Source organism: Ornithorhynchus anatinus, chromosome X1, assembly GCF_004115215.2.
Source record: "Ornithorhynchus anatinus isolate Pmale09 chromosome X1, mOrnAna1.pri.v4, whole genome shotgun sequence".
In the NCBI taxonomy this organism is placed as follows: domain Eukaryota; kingdom Metazoa; phylum Chordata; class Mammalia; order Monotremata; family Ornithorhynchidae; genus Ornithorhynchus; species Ornithorhynchus anatinus.
Window position 1 is genome coordinate 114,525,726 of NC_041749.1, and position 20,648 is coordinate 114,546,373.

At 51.8% G+C, this 20,648-nt stretch overlaps 1 protein-coding gene across 2 annotated transcripts in view; it reads left to right on the forward strand.

Annotated features, from left to right (window-relative positions):
• The window catches only part of SLC25A42 (solute carrier family 25 member 42), a 61,923-nt gene extending 46,171 nt beyond the window's left edge, over positions 1-15,752 (forward strand). For both annotated transcript variants that reach the window (XM_039910105.1, XM_039910106.1), the window contains 5 exons: positions 2,410-2,435; positions 3,684-3,850; positions 4,567-4,683; positions 9,598-9,749; positions 10,467-15,752. In XM_039910105.1, the coding sequence (XP_039766039.1) occupies positions 2,410-2,435; positions 3,684-3,850; positions 4,567-4,683; positions 9,598-9,749; positions 10,467-10,792 (788 nt within the window). In that variant the 3' untranslated portion in view covers positions 10,793-15,752. The remainder of the gene's footprint in view (positions 1-2,409; positions 2,436-3,683; positions 3,851-4,566; positions 4,684-9,597; positions 9,750-10,466) is intronic.
• The last annotated feature ends 4,896 nt before the right edge of the window (positions 15,753-20,648 follow it).

A 20,648-nucleotide genomic window follows, 5' to 3' on the forward strand; every position in this document is an offset into this window, starting at 1 on the left:
CCACAAAGCTCTACTCGGCGGTGTCAGAGGTGGATAGGGGAGGCTTTCACAATGCCAGCCTGCCCTGGATTCGGCTGCAGCCGCCACTAACCATCCCCTGCTAATGCAGCCACTTGTCTCTGTGCAAACCTCACACAGGAGTAAAAGCACATTTAATTGCGGGGGCGGGAGGGTGTGCGAGCCATGGTCACCCTAAAGCTTGGTCTGGGCTCTCGGGTGAGTCACCGACTCCCACCTAACGAGTGACTCAGCCTTGACAGGCTGAGTTGGGGGCAGCTCCTTTCCATTCACAGGTGGCCATTGTACTGCGCCATTGAGGGTTTTGTTTTCCCTTCTTTCTCCCACTGCCCGTTGCTTTGGAAATGGCTCCCTTAAGGAGAGACTTGGGCCGTGGGAGCCGCTGACAAAGCGGTTCAAGAGTTCCTGGCCAACACCCTCCCGTGGAACGAACGAGGAGGCCCGTTCCCTTGCGGTACGTCGTTCCCAGCTTGAACGGTAGCCAAGATGTTTTGTTTGAAGAAGAAAGCCCTGACTTCAGAGGGAGAGCTCAGCGGCATAATGAACCCATCTCGGCGCAAGGCCCGGTGCCCGGCTCGCCATGGCTTTCAAAATCGGGAGGAATCCAGTTACTGATAGCGGATCGATTTGGAAGCAGGTCTCGGTCGGCGGAGCCATCGTTCTGAGAGTTCGGCAGCCGAGTCCGTAACCGGATTTCACTCCTCCATTCTGTTGAGACCTTAAACTACAACAAGGCACTTAAGTCGATCGGTCGATCATATTTATGGGGGCGCTTACTGGGTGCAGAGCACTGTACTAAGCTCTTGGGAGAGTACATGATAACAATAGAGCAGACCCATTCCCCGCTCACGATGAACTTACAAGTCTGGTGGTGCGGCGAGTAGGGGCATTTGTGCTGATGAGACATCTCCTCCAAGAGGCCTTCCCTGACTAAGCCCTCCTTTCCTCTTCTCCCACTCCCTTCTGCCTCACCCTGACTTGTTCCTTCTATTCATCCCCCCTCCCGGCCCCACAGTACTTACGTACATGTCTGTCATTTATTGATTCATATTGTCAGTCTCCCCCTCTAGACCGTAAGCTTGTCGTGGGCAGGGAATGTGTGTGTTTATTGTTACACCGTACCCTCCCAAGTTCTGCACTCAGTAAGCACTCAATAAATAAAATTGAATGAGACGGGCCGGGGACGTAAAATGGAGGAAGGATTTCCTCTCAAGAGGCTAGGATTTGTGTAACCCCTTCCGGCATGAGGGATCCCTTGTGGCGCGGGTTCAGGTGGGAAGCAGGACTCTCCCTGCTTCGTATTTTCATCAGTTCCGTCCCTCAGCGGGTTGGACACACTACATGGTTGAGCTTGGCCCTGTGACCCACGGCGTCAGAGCCTACTGCCGTTTCCCTTGTCTTGAGAAGCAGTGTGGCCTGGTGGAAAGAACACGGGCCTGGGATTCAGAAGGACCTGAATTCTAATCCCGGCTCCGCCACTTGTCTGCTGTGGGACCTTGGGCAAGTCCCTCCACCTCTCTGGGCCTCAGTTATCTCATTTTAAAAATGGGGATAGAGACTGTGAGCCCCATGTGGGACAGGGACTGTGTCCAACCCCATCTGCTTATATCCACCCCAGTGCTTAGTACAGTGCCTGGCACATAGTAAGCGCTTAACAAATATTAGGCAAGGATTTGACTAGAAAGCTCTGGAGTCTTTTTGGCTAACTTTGTGCACGAGCGGTCAATTCCTGTCTTGAGAGGTGTGTCTCCAGTGCCACTTTGCCAGACCTAGGGGGGAATGTCCCATTAATTCTTCCCTGTTAAGAGGTCAGCCTCAGAATATTCGGGCATAGCAGGAAGCGCCGATGGTGAGTCACTGGGTGTTACAGTCCTGATTTCGGGACTAAATCCTGGTGTGGTTTTTGGGTAGGTGAGAGCCAGATTTTTGTTAGCCACCATCCAGCCCGTGGTTCAGGTTGACCTAAATTCTTCTTGCCGGTCCAGTTTGGGTTAAGGAATTCCTCTCTCTGTGTCGTTGCCGTACCCCTGCTCAGCAAGGGCCAGTCCTTTAGGTGAGGGGGTGCGTTGATTCTCACTGTGTTGGTGTCAAGGTGCCCGGTAGAAATAAACGGTGCCCAGTCTGGATTCCAGTCCTCAGAATATCACCCTAAAGACAAACCCTCGGGGTGTGTTATTTTTGAGGGCGTCTACCAGGATTCCTAGCTTTTCCAAAGTCGGACGTACTCCCGGGTGGTTCGTTTGCCACGATCGCCCAAGGGCTGTGGCTTTTTGTTCAGAAACTGCCAGAACGATCCGTGAGTCGGATCGTCCAAGCGGTAAGGAACTTCGTATTTGGCTCCTGACACATCCTGCCAGTCCTAATGGTTTCTTATTCTTGTGTTTTTTCCAGTGTCTTCAAAACGATTTTCCGCCAAGGTGAGGCAAAGCCCAGAACCATGTGTTGATCTAAAGGATTTGCTCAACAGCCCCTCCCCATAGTCTTAATCTCTGTGATGTGGACCACTGTTTGGCTGGAGTTTCTTTGGCAGAAGATGTTTTAATGAAATGACGCAGGAAAATAACTTGTAAAGATGCATTTTCCCTTCAGTCCTCCCTTCCAAACTAAATCACGGGGAATGGTCAGATGCCTGGTCTGTATTCTCTCTGATCCCTACGGGGCTCAGTTATTTTCAAGAGGGCCTGGGAGTCAGAAGGACCTGGGTTCTAATCCCAGCTCTGCCACTTGTCTGCTCTGTGACCTTGGGCAAATCACTTATTCAGTAGTATGTATTGAGTGCTGACTATGTGCAGAGCACGGTACTAAGCGCTTGGAATGTACAAATCGGCAACAGATAGAGACAGTCCCTGCCCATTGACGGGCTTACAGTCTAATCACTTAGTTTCTCGGGACCGCATTTACCTCATCTGGAAAATGGGGATTAACTGTGAGCCCCATGAGCGACATGGGCCATGTCCAACCTGATTAGCCTGTGTCTACCCCAGCGCTTACTACAGTGCCTGGCACATAGTAAGCGCTTAACAAATACCATTAAAAAAAAAGGACCTGGGGTGTGGGTTATCTTTTTTGCAGGCCAGGGGCCTGGCAATGCTGAGTTGGCTGGGGGCTTCCCAGTCTCTGGTCTCAGTCAGTCAGTCGTGTTTATTGAGCACTCACTGTGTGCAGAGCACTGGACTGAGCGCTTAGCTGTATCCGGTACAACAATTTAACAGACTCACTCCCTGCTCACAATGAGTTTCCAGTCTAGAGGGGTGACAGACATTATTATAAATAATAAAATCACAGCTATGGGGGGATTGGAAGGGACACTGCACCCTTGATGGCTTCTGGGAATCTCTCGCCTCGATACCTTTGCAGCTTTAATTTCTGTGCGTGCGTACCTGCACGTGTGTGTGTGTGTGTGTGTGAGTGTGTGTCTGTGCACGCACGCGCACGCTCAGGCGTGCAACAGCCAAATGGGCTGTTGCGGTTTCCAAAATGCTAGCTCTGCGATGGAGGGGCGGGCTGGAAGTGGCTAATGTCTTCCTGTTTCGTTCAGGTTTTCAGTCCAGGAAACCCAGCCCGGCAGGGACCCGGTCTGTCCCGGGGGCAGCGTTAAAAGTGCCCCAAACCCAGAGCCTTTTCTCCTGCCATCTTAACCAGTTCGCCTTTCCCGTTGTGTTCAGGAAGCCTTTAGGCTGATCTACTTCACCTACCTCAATGAAGGGTTCTTCAGCCTGTGGAGAGGCAACTCCGCCACTATGGTTCGGGTCATCCCCTATGCCGCTATCCAGTTTTGTGCACACGAGGAGTACAAACAGCTCCTGGGGCGCTACTTTGGATTCCAGGGAGAGTAAGGCAGAGGGGTGTTCCCCCTTTCCTCTCTATTTACAAGCGTGGGGCGGGCCGAGGCGGCAGGTGGGGCCTGGCGGGGGCGTCTAGCAGCACAGGTGGCAGTGGACAGCCATGCAGAGGGGGTGAGGCCCAGCTTTCCTGAAAATCAGATTTTCCGGGAGGGATGAAACCGAAACCCAAGGTCCAGTCATCAGAGGATGCCTTTTTCCAAGGCATTTTGAGATCTCCACACTGTCGGTTGCGGGGACGTCTGGGTTTCTTTTTCAGGGCTGGGGAGATCAATCAGTCAGTTGGTGGTATTTATTGAGCGCTTTCTGTGGGCAGAGCGCCGGCCTTAAGCGGTTGGGAGAGGACAGTAGAACAGGGTCGATAGGCGTGTTCCCTGGCGGCAAGGAGCTGACGGCCTAGAGGGGAACCCCACACGTCGTCGAGGGGTGGTTGAGCGGGGCTCTGCAGCCGTCACCGCGGCCGAGGAAAGCCACCGTGGGCAGGGTGAAGGCCCAGAGAGCGACTCTTCCTACTGGAATGGTCCCGTGGGTGAAGCAAACTGCCCTTGAGCCCCCCAGCCTTTAGCGGATCTAAGCAGGCCGGGTTCCCAGTTGGAACAGCCAGTCAGCTCTAGCCCTGGAAACAATAACTGGGTCTTCTGTCCTTTCCCCGCTCCCGTGCTGATTGTTTGGTTTGTGTCTTTCTTTCACCTTGCCTCTGATTCAGAGCTTTACCCCCTTGGCCAAGACTCCTGGCCGGCGCGCTGGCGGGTACGACTGCCGCTTCATTAACGTACCCCCTGGATCTGGTCAGAGCCCGGATGGCCGTCACCCCGAAGGAAATGTGAGTTCCAAAGGCAGATCTGGGTGGCAACCCTGGTGATTGGCTGTCGTTCCCGCGTCTGGGAAACGAGGGGCCGAGGGCCGTCGGCGACGTTGTCGGCCGCCCTGTCCGTTCGTTTAATTGTATTTAGTGAGTGCTTACTGCGTACAGAGCACTCTGTTAAGCGCTTCGAGAGGGCCGCGGAGGAAGCGGGACTGTATTTATTGAACACTCCCTCTGTGCAGAACACTGCTCTAGGCACTGGAAGCACTGGGAAAACACGTGAAAAGGAGCTCACGATCTAATGGGGAAGATACTAGGCATAAATTGATTAGCGTACGGCGGAAGACGGAGAGAAGGGAATAAATATATCAGCCAAAAGCGTGGCCTAGTGGATAGAGCACAGACCCGGGAGTCAGAAGGACCTGGGGGTCTAATCTCGGCTCCACCACTTGTCTGCCGTGGGACCTTGGGCAAGTCACTTCATTTCTCTGGGCCTCAGTTACCTCATCTGGAAAATGGGGATTTCGACTCTGAGTCCCACGTGGGACGTGGACTGGGTCCAACCTGATTAGCTTGTACCTACTCCAGCGCTTAAGGACAGTGCCCGGCACGTAGTAAGCGTTTAACAAATCCCGTAAAAGAAAATTAAATACATACCTGCTGAGGTGAGGTGGCATGGCTGGGTTTGCAGCAGTGACTGGGTCCTCAGGCCAATCAGTCAGTGGTATTTATTGAGCGCTTACTGTGTGCAGAATACTGTACTAAATGCTTGGGGTCTCTGACCAAAAGGAGTTTACAGTCTTCAGGGGGAGACAGTAAAAGAAATCACAGAAGAAAGGGCAGGCAAAGCCAGCCTTGCGAAGAAGAATGTGCTTAATATTAATCAGTAATCAGTAAGAGTAATCAGTTGAAACAGGGAAGCAGCGTGGCTTAGTGGAAAGAGCACGGGCTTGGCAGTCCAAGGACGTGAGTTCTAATCCTGGCTCCTCTACTTGTCTGCTGTGTGACCTGGGGCAAGCCACTTAACTTCCCTGTGCCTTAGTTACCTCATCTGTAAAATGGGGATTAAGACTGTGAGCCCCACATGGGACAAACTGATTACCTTGTATCTACCCCAGCGCTTAGAACAGTGCTTGGTGCATAGTAAGCGCGTAACAAATACCACAATAATAATAAAAACAAATACCCTCTTTTTAATTTAAAGTACAAAATCTTCATCAGCCTGCCTACCCCTAGGTCAAATCAAGATATAACCAGCCGGTGTTAGAATAGTTTCTTTCAAATATCTTTTCCATCACTGAGTAGCAGACTAATGGCCACGGATCAGACCCCGTCTTCCGTCTGAAGGGTGTGTGAACGCCGTCCCAGTGTGCTGGAGGATAGAGACCGATCCTTTGCTGGCCTGTCCTGGTAGCTACTCATGGTGACCCCACCTCGACAATCCACACAGTTCACTTCCTGCTCATGAGTGGAAAAATTTGAGGAGTCATTCGGCTTTTGAAGGCCAGCCATCGCTGCCTGTGCTGGTGCCACTTTTTTTTTTTTAAAGAGTGGTATTTGTTAAGCACTTACTCTGTGCCAGGCACTGTTCTAAGCGCTGGGGTAAATACAAGGTAATCAGGTTGGACACAGTCCATGTCCCACGTGGGGCTCACAGTTTTAATCCCCATTTTACAGGTGAGGTAACCAAGGCACAGAGAAGTGAAGTGACTTGCCCAAGGTCACCCAGCAGACAAGCGGCAGAGCCGGCATTAGAACCCAGGTCCTCTGACTCCTGGGCCCGTGCTCTTTCCACTAGGTTACGCTCTTTCCAAATACCTTGCTGCTACTGATTCCTGGGCTGCCATCCACGCTTCCCTCAATATCTCTTGCTGCCTGAGTGGGAATAATAGGTGGTATTTGTTAAGCGCTTACTATAATAATAATAATTATGGTACTTGTTAAGCGCATACTCTGTGCCAACCACTGTTGTAAGCGCTGGGGTAGATACAAGATAATCAGGTTGTCCCACATGGGGCTCACAGTCTCCATCCCCCTTTTATTCATTCATTCATTCAATAGTATTTATTGAGCGCTTACTATTGCAGAACAAATTACTAAGTGCTTGGAATGTACAATTCGGCAACAGATAGAGACAATCCCTGCCCATTGATGGGCTTATGATCTAATCGGGGAAGACAGATGGACAAAAAACACTGAGGCACAGAGAAGTGAAGTGACTTGCCCAAGGTCACACAGCAGACAAGTGGCAGAGCTGGGATTCGAACCCATGACCTCTGACTCCCAAGCCTGGGTTCTTGCCCCTAGGCCATGCTAAGCGCTGGGGGGATACAAGGTGATCAGATTGTCCCACAGGGAGGCTTATGGTTTTCATCCCCATTTTCCAGATGAGGTCACTGAGAAACCAAGAAGTGAAGCGACCTGCCCAAAGTCACACAGCCGGCAAGCGGCGGAGCCGGGAATAGAACCCGTGACCTCTGACTCCCAAGCCCGGGCTCTTTCCACTGAGCCACGCTGCCCCACAATAGGGGTGGGCAGAAGAGAGTGGCAAGGGGGCCTGGGGTGGTGGCTTAGGACTCTGGAGCAGAACTCTGGGAATGGAATGGAAACTGTCAGCGAAGAGCAGGGAAAGTAACTCTGTTGATGGAGGCCAACCAAGATCAGAGACTGGCGTACCAGAAAGATTCCAAGCGCTTAGTACAGTGCTCTGCACATAGTAAGCGCTCAATAAATACTATTGAATGAATGAATGAATGACCTGCCGGGCCACCCCTGTAACATGGGGATCAGGGATCGTAAAGGCTTGGTTTAGAATCTGAATTCCCAGAAATCAGCATATCTGCCGGGGTTATGGAACGGGCAGGGGTAAGAGTCTGAGAAGCAACATGGCCTAGTGGATAGAGCAGGGGCCTGAGAGTCAGAAGGACCTGGGTTCTAATCCCGGCTCTGCCGCTTGTCTGCTGGGTGACCTTGGGCAAGCTGTTTCGCTTCTCTGGGCCTCAGTTACCTCGTCTGGAAAAAAGGGACTAAGAGTCTGAGCCCATGCGGGACGAGGACAGCGTCCGACCCGATTTGCTTGGATCCACCCCAGCGCTCAGTACAGTGCCTGGGCACATAGTAAGCGCTTAACAAATACCACGATACCATAATAATAATAATAATGTGCAGAGCACCGTAGTGAGCACTGGGAACGAGTGCACAGGTGGGAATTAGACACAGACCCCGTCCCTCAAGGGGCTCTTGTCTGATCAGACTTGAATTACAAGGGTGACGGAGGTCGACAAAGCCCTGGGCTAGTGAGGCTTGGGATGGCAAAGCAGGTCATAATAATGATCTTTGGAGTAGATACGGTACCCAGAGTCATAGCGGACACAGCTCCTGGAGCCACATAGGACTCACTGTCTAAACAGGAGGGAGAGTAGGGATCTTATCCCCATTTTACAGCTGAGGAAACTGAGGCCCAGAGTGGTTAATCACCTTGCCCAAGTCACGCAGCTCGCAAAGTGGCGGAGCTGGGATTAGAACCCAGGTCCTCCGACTCCCAGGCCGGTGCTCTTTCCACAAAGTCAAGCTCTGCTACTAATTATAATAATAATAATAATGGTACTTGTTCAGCGCTTACTGTGTGTCAAACACTGTTCTAAGTGATGGGGTAGATACAAGTTAATCAGGTTGGACATAGTCCCTGTCCCACATGGGCTCACAGTCTAAGGAGAGAGTAGGATTTAATCCCCATTTTACAGATGAGGTAACTGAGGTGCAGAGAAGGTAAGTGACTTGCCCAGGGTCCCACAGCAGACACGCGACAGAGTCGGGATTAGGACTCGGGCTCCTCTGACTCCCGGGCCTGTGCTCTTCCCACTAGGCTACGCTGCTGCTCAGAATGCACCACATTTGAAAATCCTTGGAAAGGGGAGTTGGTTAATGGAAGGGAAGCTTCAGCATCAAGCACGTGCTGCCCTAGCGGGATGATCAGTTGATCAATTAATGTTATTTATGAAGCGCCTACTGAGTGCAGGACAGTTTTGATCAACTGAGTGGGCAATCAGTCAATCCACGGTATTTACTGAGCGCTTACTGTGTGCAGACCACTGTACTTAGCCCTCTCCTTACTTAGGGGTAACCTGTTAGGGAAGTGTCATCCGTGGGCCGAGTGTCGGCATCTGCGGGTCACGAAAAATAACGAACCATCGTGGCACTTGCTGAGCGCTGGTGGAGATGAACGGTTAAGAGATCGGATGCAATCCTGTCCCACAGTCTGCCTCGTCTCCGCTATACCAACTCCACCGCTTGTCTGCTGTGTGACCTTGGGCGAATCACTTCACTTCTCTGTGCCTCGGTTACCTATCTGTAAAAGGGGGTGGAGACTGTGAGCCCTACATGGGACAACCTGATCACCTTGTGTCCACTCCAGCGCTTAGAACAGTGCTTGGCACATAGTAAGCGCTTAACAAATGTCATCATCATTATTATTATCAGTATTATGAGACCCAGAGAAGCAGCATGGCATAGTGGAGAGAGCACGGGCCTGGGAGTCAGAAGGTCGTGGGTTCTAATCCCGGCTCAGTCACTTGTCTGCTGCGTGACCTGGGGCGAGTCATTTCACTTCTCTGGGCCTCAGTTCCCTCAACTGCAAAATGGGGGTCAAGGCTGTGAGCCCTATGTGGGACAGGGACTGTGTCCAACCCGATTTGCTCATATCTACCCCAGCTGTCAGTACAATGCCTGGCACATAGTAAGCGCTTAATGAATACCATAATTATTATTATTATTAATTATTATTAAGTTGTGACTTGCTCAGAGCGTCACAGCAGAGCAGGGACAGAGCTGGGATTAGAACCCGGATCTCCCGACTCCCAGTCCCGTCTTCTTTCTGCTAGGCCATGCCTTCCCTCCCTCCCCTCACGATAAACATATTCTATCTTCTCACAGGTATGGAAACATCTTTCACGTCTTTATCCGAATGTCCCGGGAAGAAGGCTTAAAGACCTTATACAGGGGCTTCGCACCAACAGTCCTGGGCGTTATACCGTATGCCGGCCTTAGTTTTTTCACTTACGAGTCCCTGAAGAAATTTCACCGAGGTAAATAGAGGCTCCCGTTGGCGCGGTCGGTGGGAGAGAAGAGTAAGGGGTGGTGTACATCCCTCGGACCCTGAAACCGGGGGGCTCCCCTTGAGCCTTCTCACTCTCCTGCTGCTGAACCTCCGCACTGAGGCTCATCTGCGGCTTGGTCTGACCCTGATCGGAATCGGGTTGTTTAAAACAATGAAACGCCTTGTGAGCTGGATCTCCGAACGAAATGGCGAATGGGACCTTTCCTGCCTTTGAAGCCCAAATGTATTCTGTAGAAGTGATGATTTGCCTGAAGGACCGGAGCCGTGAGGCCCTGAGAAGTCCGAAGGCTCACAGAGCCAGCGGAGAGAGCCCAGAGAGCCCTCACTCGCGCTCTCCGGGGGCCTGGCGTGATCGATCCATCAGTCAGGGAGTGGTATTTACTGAGAGTTTACTGTTTGCCTCTTTGGCATTTGAGGGCAGTGAGTTAGGTTGAGCCCCACCCACCCCCGCCCCTCTCCACTGGCTTTCAGCCAAAGGGTTCGAATGGAATCCCTCCCCCCGCCCGAAAGTAGGAAGGATCCCTCGTGACCACAGAGGTAAACTGAGACCAACACTTGCCCGAGTGTGTCAGCTTGGGAAAGAGCCCTGGAATGCCCCGAGGCACCAGGCCCGCTTTATAGTTGCGTCCAGGTGCCGAGTAAGATGCGGCATTGTTTTTCACCGGGTTTCCTCCTTCCTCCTTAGAACACAGTGGACGGTCCCAGCCGTATCCCTTCGAGCGGATGTTTTTCGGGGCCTGCGCCGGTCTAATTGGCCAGTCGGCTTCTTACCCTCTGGATGTGGTTCGTCGGCGAATGCAGACGGCAGGAGTCACGGGTCACACGTACGGCACCATTCTCTGCACCTTAAAGGAGATCGTCAAGGAAGAGGGATTCATCCAAGGCTTGTACAAGGGACTGAGCATGAACTGGGTTAAAGGGCCAATTGCAGTGGGAATCAGCTTTACCACTTTTGACCTAATGCAGATTCTTCTCCGTAAACTACAGGGAAGAAGCGGTAACGAGAGCTAGTCGTCTAATACTCCGGTGCTCCAAAGTATTTAGAGAATCAAATGTGTCTGTGTAGAAAAAGCTAATACTCTCCCACTCATTAGTGTTCTCCCTCATTAATTGATTTTGTATTATTATTATTATTTTTTTTCATGATCCAGTTTTCAGTTATCTGTACCTGGAACGGATCTTCTCTAACACCAGGTTCTTCTAGCTGAGAAGCAGGTAACCTCTGAGCTGTGGGTAGCATCCTTGTGTTCTTGAACTGCTTGGGATTTCCCAGTCCCCTCCTTATACGCTCCGGTTCTCCTGGTTTAGCGGAGCGGAGAGCGCTTCTGAAATGAGCCTGGAGGAGGAAGAGGGAGGGTGTCAGAGGATCGCTGTCTGCACCGCCTGCTCGACGGGGGTTTACGGTAGACGGCACTCAGTGCCTGTCCGTTTGAAACCCCCTCTGAAGTGCAATATTTCCCATAGGGAAGTTTGGGAGTTTGCTGGCTGCCTGAATAGAGAGGATATGAAATAATATATTGTCAGAGTTTTATTTGAATTTGTCAAAAGCTGATCCCCAAATGGGATCCGAAATGACAGTGGCCTGAGGTCTGGGACTTGCTGCCATCAGCCTGTCCCCAGACTCAATGATTAGCACTAGGAGACCAAAGGGCCCGCCACGGCCCGTGGCCGTTTCGGCCCAGTCCGGCGAGCCGTCCGGGCCGCCCGGATCGACTCCGACCCTCCAGGGCCCCACGATACCCGTTTTGGCTCCTCCTGGATCCCATTCTGGTTTGTAGACAGCGGAGAGCCGTGGAAGTGTGGTTTGCCCTTACCCGCCTTGAAATCATTTTTGTCTGGTCAAAAAGTACCCCACACGCTCTTTTGTGGATCTCTCTTTGTGTGGGGCCATCTCGTGTATGTGTGGGCTTTTTTTTTGTTTGTGTGTGGTTTTTTTGTTGTTTTTTTGTGAGAGAAAGAGAGAGAGTGTGTACTTCACTTTCTGGGCCAGAGGGGCTCGGAGTGCAAGACTCATTTCCAGAATCGCTATCCAGTTGGTTTTCCTGGGAAGCATTTCCAGACAAAAATGCCTCCGTTTACGAAATTAAGACTCATTTCCAGAATCGCTATCCAGTTGGTTTTCCTGGGAAGCATTTCCAGATAAAAATGCCTCCGTTTACGAAATTAAGACTTCAGCAGTTTAAAGAGGGATGCTGCCAACTAACCCTCAATTTGGTACTAACCGCTACTAAGTAGTCTGCAAAAATAATCGAGTGTCACCGGACCTTTGTCACATCTAGAATGTATTTACGTGGCATCTGTTTTAGCTGAGGCCCCTGAGATCTCCCTAGAGCCCCGGCTTCCAGAAACTCAGCTTTCTAGAGGCCTACACAGTGTAGGCTTGGGATTCGAATGGGCCGAGCCTGGCCGTAGGCAACGTTACCGGGAGCAGTTCTGCTGCTGCTCATCATTAGGATGTTCCGGTGCCATATCTTCCCCGGTGGCGAACGAAACCTAGAGGCAGAAAAAGCAGGACTAGCTGCATGCCGTTGTGTTCAGTTGGCTAGCGGGGTGACATCCACCTAGTAAGGTACTCTAAGAGTCTATGTGCTTTTGAGTGTAGTTTTGTTGTTTTTTGGAAATTCACAGAATCTCCCCAAATTAAACTTGGAACCCAAAGAGGAGGGGAGGAACCCCCCGGATCCTGCGTGTCCCAGGCGTACCCCCTGCCCGATTAGAGGGAGAACCTGGAAGCGGGAGATTTTTCTCCCCTCCTGGAGGGCTGCTGCTAAACTGGAAAGGACTGAACGAGACTAAGCAGGAGGAAGGCAGACATAGGTGTTGAAACCATATCTTTTTCCGAGTTTAAAATCGATATCATCACTTTCGTTAGCGTAGCAGGAAGATCACCGTACGGTTGGCGATGTTGAACTCCCGGATCTCTGTTGTTCTTGCGGTCTGTGGTATTTATTGAGCGCTTACTGTGTGCAGAGCACTGTACTAAGCGCTTGGGAGAAGACAACACACCAGAGGCGGTAGACACATTCCCCGCCCACAACGAGCTCACAGTCTCGAGTCTGCTTTCAAGCCAAAGAGTTGGGGGGCGAACAAGACGGCGGTTCCCCGGTCTCTGGTCATCGGACCCGCGTGACCTTGGCCGAGGACGTTCGACCCGGAGGCTCTAGGTATTCCCGTGTACTGGCGAAGCTCCGGAGTCTGAGTGGGGTGCTGTGTGCGGAGTGGGGTGAAGGAAGGCTCCGGGCCCCTGGTTCCCCTGCCCCGGATGAACGGGCGCCAATCCCAGAGGCAAAGGCTGCACATCCCGGGAGAGGAAGGAGATGGAAATATGGGACCAGAAGACAGGAAAGGGTGGTCTGTCGCCAGTGAGCTACCTCCAGCCCCGCCTTAGCTGCTGAGTAGGAGGAGGAGTATGTATTAAGCGCCTACTGTGTGCCGAGCACTGTACGAAGTGCCAGGAGGGGGAAGATGAGGGTGGGAAGTAGACAACCCCCAACCCCCGCCCCTCAGGGAGTTCGCAATCCGAAATTAGCAGACCACAATATCTAGTTTTAGGCCCTTGCGAAGCACCTTTGGAAAGCGACCTGTGGAGCGTTAGGGTTTCTGTCGATAATGGGAGTTTTCACCCCTTCCACTCTGGTGGCACAGATCAGACCTCCCCCCAGCAGTGAGCAACAAGGTTTCTTAGACCTGACGAGCAAAAGGAGCTGGAGTTAGGTCAGGGTGTGCAGGCTTGTCCCGGAATCGGGGTCTCTTAGGGGCCCTCTGCCCACAGCCACCGAGATGGAGAACCGGAACCGGGTCCCGCTGAGGGGTCCGGAAGTCTGGGGTGTGGAGTCTTTTCTCCCCTCCCGGCGACTAGAAGAATCACAATGTAATTTACAGCTAGGCTGATTTTTCCCAACTTGTTTTTAGTAATCCAACATTTTCCCCGAGTAGGGAGGGGGTTCTAGTCGTGCCAATGACCTGATGACTTTAATCTGGTAGATAGTTCATGTGGTGTGTAATTTTTGTCCTTTGCACAACAGACGGTCTTGTTAAAATAACTGGGATTGTGTGTGGATCTTGTAGCCCTCTTTCAATAGATTTTTTTTTCCTTGCCCTATTTCTGGCTTGTGGGCATGATGAAAAGCTTTCTCTGCATTCTTTGCTCGCATGCATCCACCCGGGTCCCGGAATCCCAGTGCTGCCTGCGGCGAGGGGGCGGAAACAGGCTTGTGCCTCCCCGAAGAGGGGGCTCCCCCACCTGCCCCCCTTCCCGGTGGTCTAGAACAGCCTACATGTTTGTAAGCAAGGGCCACGCTGTGGCATCCACCTCTGTCCCTGTTCTCCGGGCTCGCTGCCATCCACCTGGCCTCTCTTCCCCCTGGATTTGGCACGGGGGCTCGTTGCCTGCCCCTGGCTCGAACACATCGCCAGCCAAAGACTCCGCGCCGCCATCCGCTTGGACCTTCAGGAACCGTCAAGTAACCTGTGTCGCACGGGAGGGTTGACGGCGGAGCCGCCCGCAGGTGGTTACGGGGACGTCTCTCGGACCTAGGGTCCCGCAGCTGTCCTGCCTCGGAAAAGTGCCGTCGGTAGAGCCCAGCAAGGTGTCGTTCTATAGGGGGGGATCTCCAGGCTGCGTGAGAGTTTGCGTCTGCTACGCTCTGTGAAACTAGAGGGCCTGAATCTAGAGCAGGAGTCACGGACCCGGGACCTGGGGTTTAACAGGGCACACCTCCTCTCTCCTCAGTTCTCATCCATAACTCTCCCACCAACCGTCAGGAAGAGCCACTTTCCTCAGTTACCAACCCGTCATTCAATCAAGCAGTGGTATTTTCCGAGTCCTTACTGTGTGCGGAGCACTGGACTGACCTAGGGCTGTTAAGGTGGTGCCGTGGTAAGAGAGGAAGGAGGGCAAGAGAGGCATCTTGGGAGGGGGGAATAGTGAGCCTCTTGGTTTGGAAATACCTTAGTGACCCAGGTCACCCAGCCGCCATCAGTCGATTATTGAGCGCTAAATGTGTGCGGAGCACTGTGTAAGCGCGTGGGAGAGTAGAGTACAACAGTATAACAGACACATTCTCTGGACCCTTTCTTTGGCGAACACTGGGCAGCTGAGCCTCCCCCCTCCCACCTGTCCTTGGGAGCTTTGGATTTCCAGGGGCTACCTTGAGCCCGTGGGGGTGGGATCAAAGAAAGGGCTTCTGCCCGACCTAGCCTGAAGCAAACGTGCGACTCTGGAGAGTTGAAACCTAATCAACTTTTTCGATCCTCCAGGGCTATAAGGGTGAAACTCCAGAAGGTGTTTGGGGCAAACGTGGAGGGAAGGGACAGGTGGGGAAAAAGAGTAATTCCCGCCTTGGAGAAGCCCGCCACGCCCAATTCCGATGTTCCCGAGGAAGCGTGGTGGGCCTCCTCCCTGTTGACAGTGCTGAGCCGGGGCTGGGTGTGTGCTCTCTTGGATCAATTCCCGTGTGCTTGGTAACTGAGGAAGTTTGACCGGGGGCAGCTTAAGGGGCGAGGACAGATACCCGATATCTGGCGTCTTGGAGTTAATGAGTTTAGAATGGAGCGAGAAAGCGTGTGTGCGTGTGAGAAGTATGAGAATTTGTAGAAAATAGGGATTTCTTGCCTGGAAGGGGTCCCCAGGACCTTTCAAGAGCTTTTGAAGCAGGTATCCTTGTTCCCGGGGTGTTTCCCCATGCTGCAGTTCTGAACACTCAACTCTCCATTGCCCGGTCCTCCTCTGAATGCCATGCGATGCAGGGACTTGACATTTGTTGCCCACCTAGCTGGCCTATGCACAGAGCACAAACACTGTTAAATGCCTTTTGTAAAGATGTGTTACCGCCCTCCGTGTGTCGATTTTGATTGCTTTTATTAGTCTGGAGTTATATTTTGATGCAGTGAAGACACTTTGTTTATATATAATGTTTCTATATTTTAAGATTTGTGCCAAGAGAGTATATTTAATAAAAATTAAAATGCCTTTGATTTCCCTTGGGGATTTCTTTCCCATCCCAGTCTCTCATCCCTATCCTTAGTGGTCCCCGCTAAGCTTCAGGTGAACCGCACCTGACTCCTTCTGGAAGAAAACCGATCTCCACCCAAACCATCCTAGATGATGTCGATCCTATTTTTAAAGATCTCCGGTGACAGGTCCCACAACTTGGGACAGGGACTGTGTCCAACCTGATTATCTTAGATCTGCCCCAGCGCTTCGAACAGTGCTTGGCACATAGTAAGTGCTTAACAAATACCAACAGTATTATTATTATTTATTAACTTCCTTCCTGAGTCCTATGTGGGACAGGGACTCTGTCTGACCTGATTATCTCCTATCTTCCCCAGCGCTTAGAACTGAGTTCAGCACATAGTAGCCGCTTAACAAATACCATTATAATAATAAATAATAATCCTTTTTTCCCGGGAAGACATTCTTCTGGATGTCCACATACGCCGCTGAACTTTCTGCCCGTTTCCTCCGGGAAGTCGGAGAACCCATCAGCCTCTCGCTTTGTAACCGCTTACCCATCCGCAGGTTCGTCGGACCACTCCTCAGTCTCTGTCTTCCGGGCTAACCGACCGATTCCCGTCACCTTTCCTCAAAAATCCTCCCTTCCGATCCCCGTAATCCTGTCTGCTGCACCTCTTCGGAGCTTTGCCTCATCTTTTAAAGGTAGGCCCTGAGCCAGTTCCCAGTGAAGGGCTAAGCAGTGATAATAGTATTTATTAAGCGCTTACCGTGTCCTGTCCGGAGTTATTTCTTTCTCCGCGGTATTCATCGATCGCTTCCTACGTGCCATTACTGTGCTAAGCGCTGGAGGAGATGCAGGTTAATCAATGTGGGGCTAGTGGAAAGAATGCAAGATTGGGAGTCGGGGGACCTGACTTCTAATCCCAGCCCTGCCACTTGCCTGCCGGGTGACCTTGGGAAAGGTACTTCGCTTCTCCAGCCCCCAGTTTCCTCATCTGGGAAACAGGGATTAAATAATTGTTCTCCCTCCCAGCCTCAGACTGGGAACTCCTTGTGGGACAGGATCAGGTCTGACTGAATTGTAATGATCCCAGAGCTCAGTAGCACAATTCTTCCTATCACTGGGCACAATCCCTGCCCCACTCGGGGTTCGCGGACTAAGAGGGAGGGAGAGCGGGGATCTGATCTCGTTTTACGGATGAGGAGACTGAGGCGTTAGAGAAGTGACTCAGCCGAGGTCACGCAGCGGGTCGGTGGCCGAGCAGGGAGTAGAACTCAGATCCTTTAGTAATAATAATGACGGTATTCGTTAAGCGGTTACTATGTGCCGAGCACTGTTCTAAGCACTGGGGTGGATACGAGGTAATCAGATTGTCCCACGTGGGGCTCACAGTCTTCATCCCCATTTTACAGATGAGGGGACCGAAGCGCAGAGAAGTTAAGCGACTTGCCCGAAGTCACACGGCTGTTAAGTGGCGGGGCCGGGATGAGGACCCACAACCTCTGACTCCCAAGCCTGTGCTCTTGCCACTAAGCCGCGCTGCTTCTCCAATGCAAACAGATCCGCTCATTATTATTATTATCCTTTGACTGCCAGCCCCATGCTCTTTCCACTTGGATGCCGTCTAGCTGGGGAGAAAAATCCCCCGGAGCCTTTTTGGTGCATGACCCTGCCAACCTCACAGACCTACCCCCACCCCAAGAATGGGTCTGGTACCTTGCCAAGTTTAGGCTCCGTGTTAATCCTACCCTGTTGCCCGGCGGGGTCCTAACTCCGCCGTAGAAACAGTGATCTGCGGTGTTAATAAAGGTCTGTGCCTTTCCGGGGGGTGGGGAGATGGTGCGTCGCTCAGTGGAACGAGCCGGGACTTGGGAGTCAGAGGTCATGGGTTCCCATCCCGGCTCAGCCACTTAATAATAGCGATGGTATTTAAGTGCTTACTATGTGCAGGGCACTGTTCTAAGCGCTGGGGGAGATACAGGGTCATCAGATTGTCCCACGTGGGGCTCCCATTCTTTTTTTAAATCCCCATTTTTACAGATGAGGTAACTGAGGCACAGAGAAGTGACCTGTCCGAGGTCACACAGCAGACAAGTGGCGGAGCTGGGATTGGATCCCACGACCTCTGACTCCCAAGCCCGGGCTCTTTCCGTTAAGCCAAGCTGCCCCCGGCGGCCGTGTGACTCTGGGCAAGTCGCTTCGCGCCTCAGTGACCCCATCTGCAAAATGGGGGTGAAGACGGGGAGCCCCGTGGACCACCCGATGGCCTTGTGTCCTCGCCAGCGCTTGGTCCAGAGTAAGCGCGGGGACAAATGCCGTCACTGTTAAATGGTGTGATGGTTCGCTCTGCCCACTAGGGGGCATTGCCGCCGCTGCCGCCCGCCGGCCTCCCTTATTCATTCATTCATTCAATAGTATTTATTGAGCGCTTACTAATAATGTTGGTATTTGTTAAGCGCTTACTATGTGCAGAGCACTGTTCTGAGCGCTGGGGTAGACACAAGGGAATCAGGTTGTCCCACGTGGGGCTCACAGTCTTGATCCCCATTTTACAGATGAGGTAACTGAGGCACAGAGAAGTGAAGTGACTTGCCCAAAGTCACACAGCTGACAAGCGCCAGAGCTGGCATTCGAACCCATGATCTCTGACTCCAAATCCCGTGCTCTTTCCACTGAGCCACGCTGCTTCTCTAGCAGAGCACTGTTCTAAGCGCTTGGAATGGACAATTCGGCAACAGAGACAATCCCTGCCCATTGACGGGCTTACAGTCTAATCGGGGGAGACAGACAAAAACAATAGCAATCGTTTTGCATCTCTCGAGCAGGGAGCAATAGCAAAACAATTGTCCCTTAACCAGGGTCAGCACTCTGCCCTGGAAAGGCCTGTCTCCCTACCTACTGGCCTCCCCTCTCCCCCCTCCGGATTCTGTCCCTCCCCCCCCCCGTTGGAAATGAAACCTGGCCCATCTGGTTGAGGTGGATGAGCTGAGCACCCTCGGAAAAGCATCGCCCCTGTCAATCCTTACAGAGCGGGTGCTGGGCCTATTTGCTCCCACCCCCCCCAAAAGCCCTCCCTAAAGAGGACCTAATAAGAAGAAGGGTGATGGCCTTTGTTAAGCGCTTACTATATGCCAAGCACCCTTCTAAGAGCTGGGGAGGATCCAGGGTGATGAGGTTGCCCCACGTGGGGCTCACAGCTGTCTTGTTTTTGTTCCGTTCTCTTTTGCTTAGCTGCCCATCTCTCCCATTTAATAATAATGGTGGTATTTGTTAAGCACTTACTATGTTTAGAGCACTGGAGTAGATACAGAGTCATCAGGTTGTCGCACATGAGGCTCAGTCTTCATCCCCATTTTACAGTTGAAGGAACTGAGGCACCGAGAAGTGAAGTGACTTGCCCACAGTCACACAGCTGCCAAGTGGCGGAGCCGGGATTCGAACCCATGACCTCTGACTCCCAAGCCCTTGCTCTTTCCCCTGAGCTACACTGCTTAGACCGTGAGCCCGTCACTGGGCAAGGGTTGTCTCTGTCTGTTGCCTAATTGTCCATTCCGAGCACTTAATAATAATGTTGGTATTCATTAAGCATTTACTATGTGCAGAGCACTGTTCTAAGCGCTGGGGTAGATACAGGGCAATCAGGTTGTCCCACGTGAGGCTCACGGTCTTCATCCTTGTTTTACAGATGAGGTCACTGAGGCCCAGAGAAGTGAAGTGACTTGTCCACAGTCACACAGCTGACAAGTGGCGGAGCTGGGATTCGAACCTGTGATCCGACTCTAAAGCCCACGTTCTTTCCTCTGAGCCACGCTTGCTTCTCAAATCAATCAGTGGTATTTTTTGAGCGCTTACTGTGTGTGGGACACTATACTAAGCCCTTGGGGGAGTACATTACAACCAAGTTGGCAGACCCATTCCCTGCCCACAATGAGCTTACAGTCTAGAGGGGAATCCACCCATCCACCCATGGTATTGATTGCACTTACTGTGTACAAAGCCCCTGGGAGAGGATAACAGCTGGTAGACACATTCCCTGCCCGCCATGAGTTTACAGTCTAGAGGGCGAGACCCTTATTCAGTCATATTTATTGAGTGCTTACTGTGTGCAGAGCATTCATCTCTCCCTCAGGTCCATAGCCCTTATGTGTATATTTTTATACTTATATTAATGTCCGTCTCCCTCCTCTAGACCGTAAGCTCATCGTAGGCAGGGAATGTGTCTGTTTATTATGTTGTAGTCTCCTAAGCGCTTAGTACAGGGCTCTGCACACAGTAAGCACTCGATAAATGCAAGTGATGAATGAATGAATAATGTCTAATTTATAGATATGTACATAAGTGCTGTGGGGCAAATACCAAATGCCCAGAGGTCACAGATGAGGATGATGATGGTATTTGTTAAGCGCTATGCGCCAAGCACTGTTCTAAGCGCTGGGGTAGACACGAGGTCATCGGGTTGTCCCACATGAGGCTCACAGTCTTCATCCCCATTGTACAGAGGAGGTAACTGAGGCCCGGAGAAGTTAAGTGACTTGCCCACAGTCACACAGCTGACAAGTGGCAGAGCTGGGATTAGAGATATAGATCACTGTCCTTCGTGTTCAAGCATGATCAGTCAATCAATGGTATTGATTGAGCACTTACCACATGCAGAGTACTGTACTAAATGCTTGGGGGAGTACTATACAACAGAGTTGGTAGACACACTCTCTGCCCACAGGGAGCTTACAAGTCTACAGGGGGACTTAAATTACGGCTAGGTAATTTGCCGTGCACCTCTCCGGGTCGCACCTGGAGAGTTCCCAGTACTCTACCAGTCTCGACTATGGGAGAGTCAAGCAGAGGCCTATCCATTCCATTCCTAGCTCGGCCAGTGGCTAGCAAGTAGAAGGCAATCGGCTACAAGT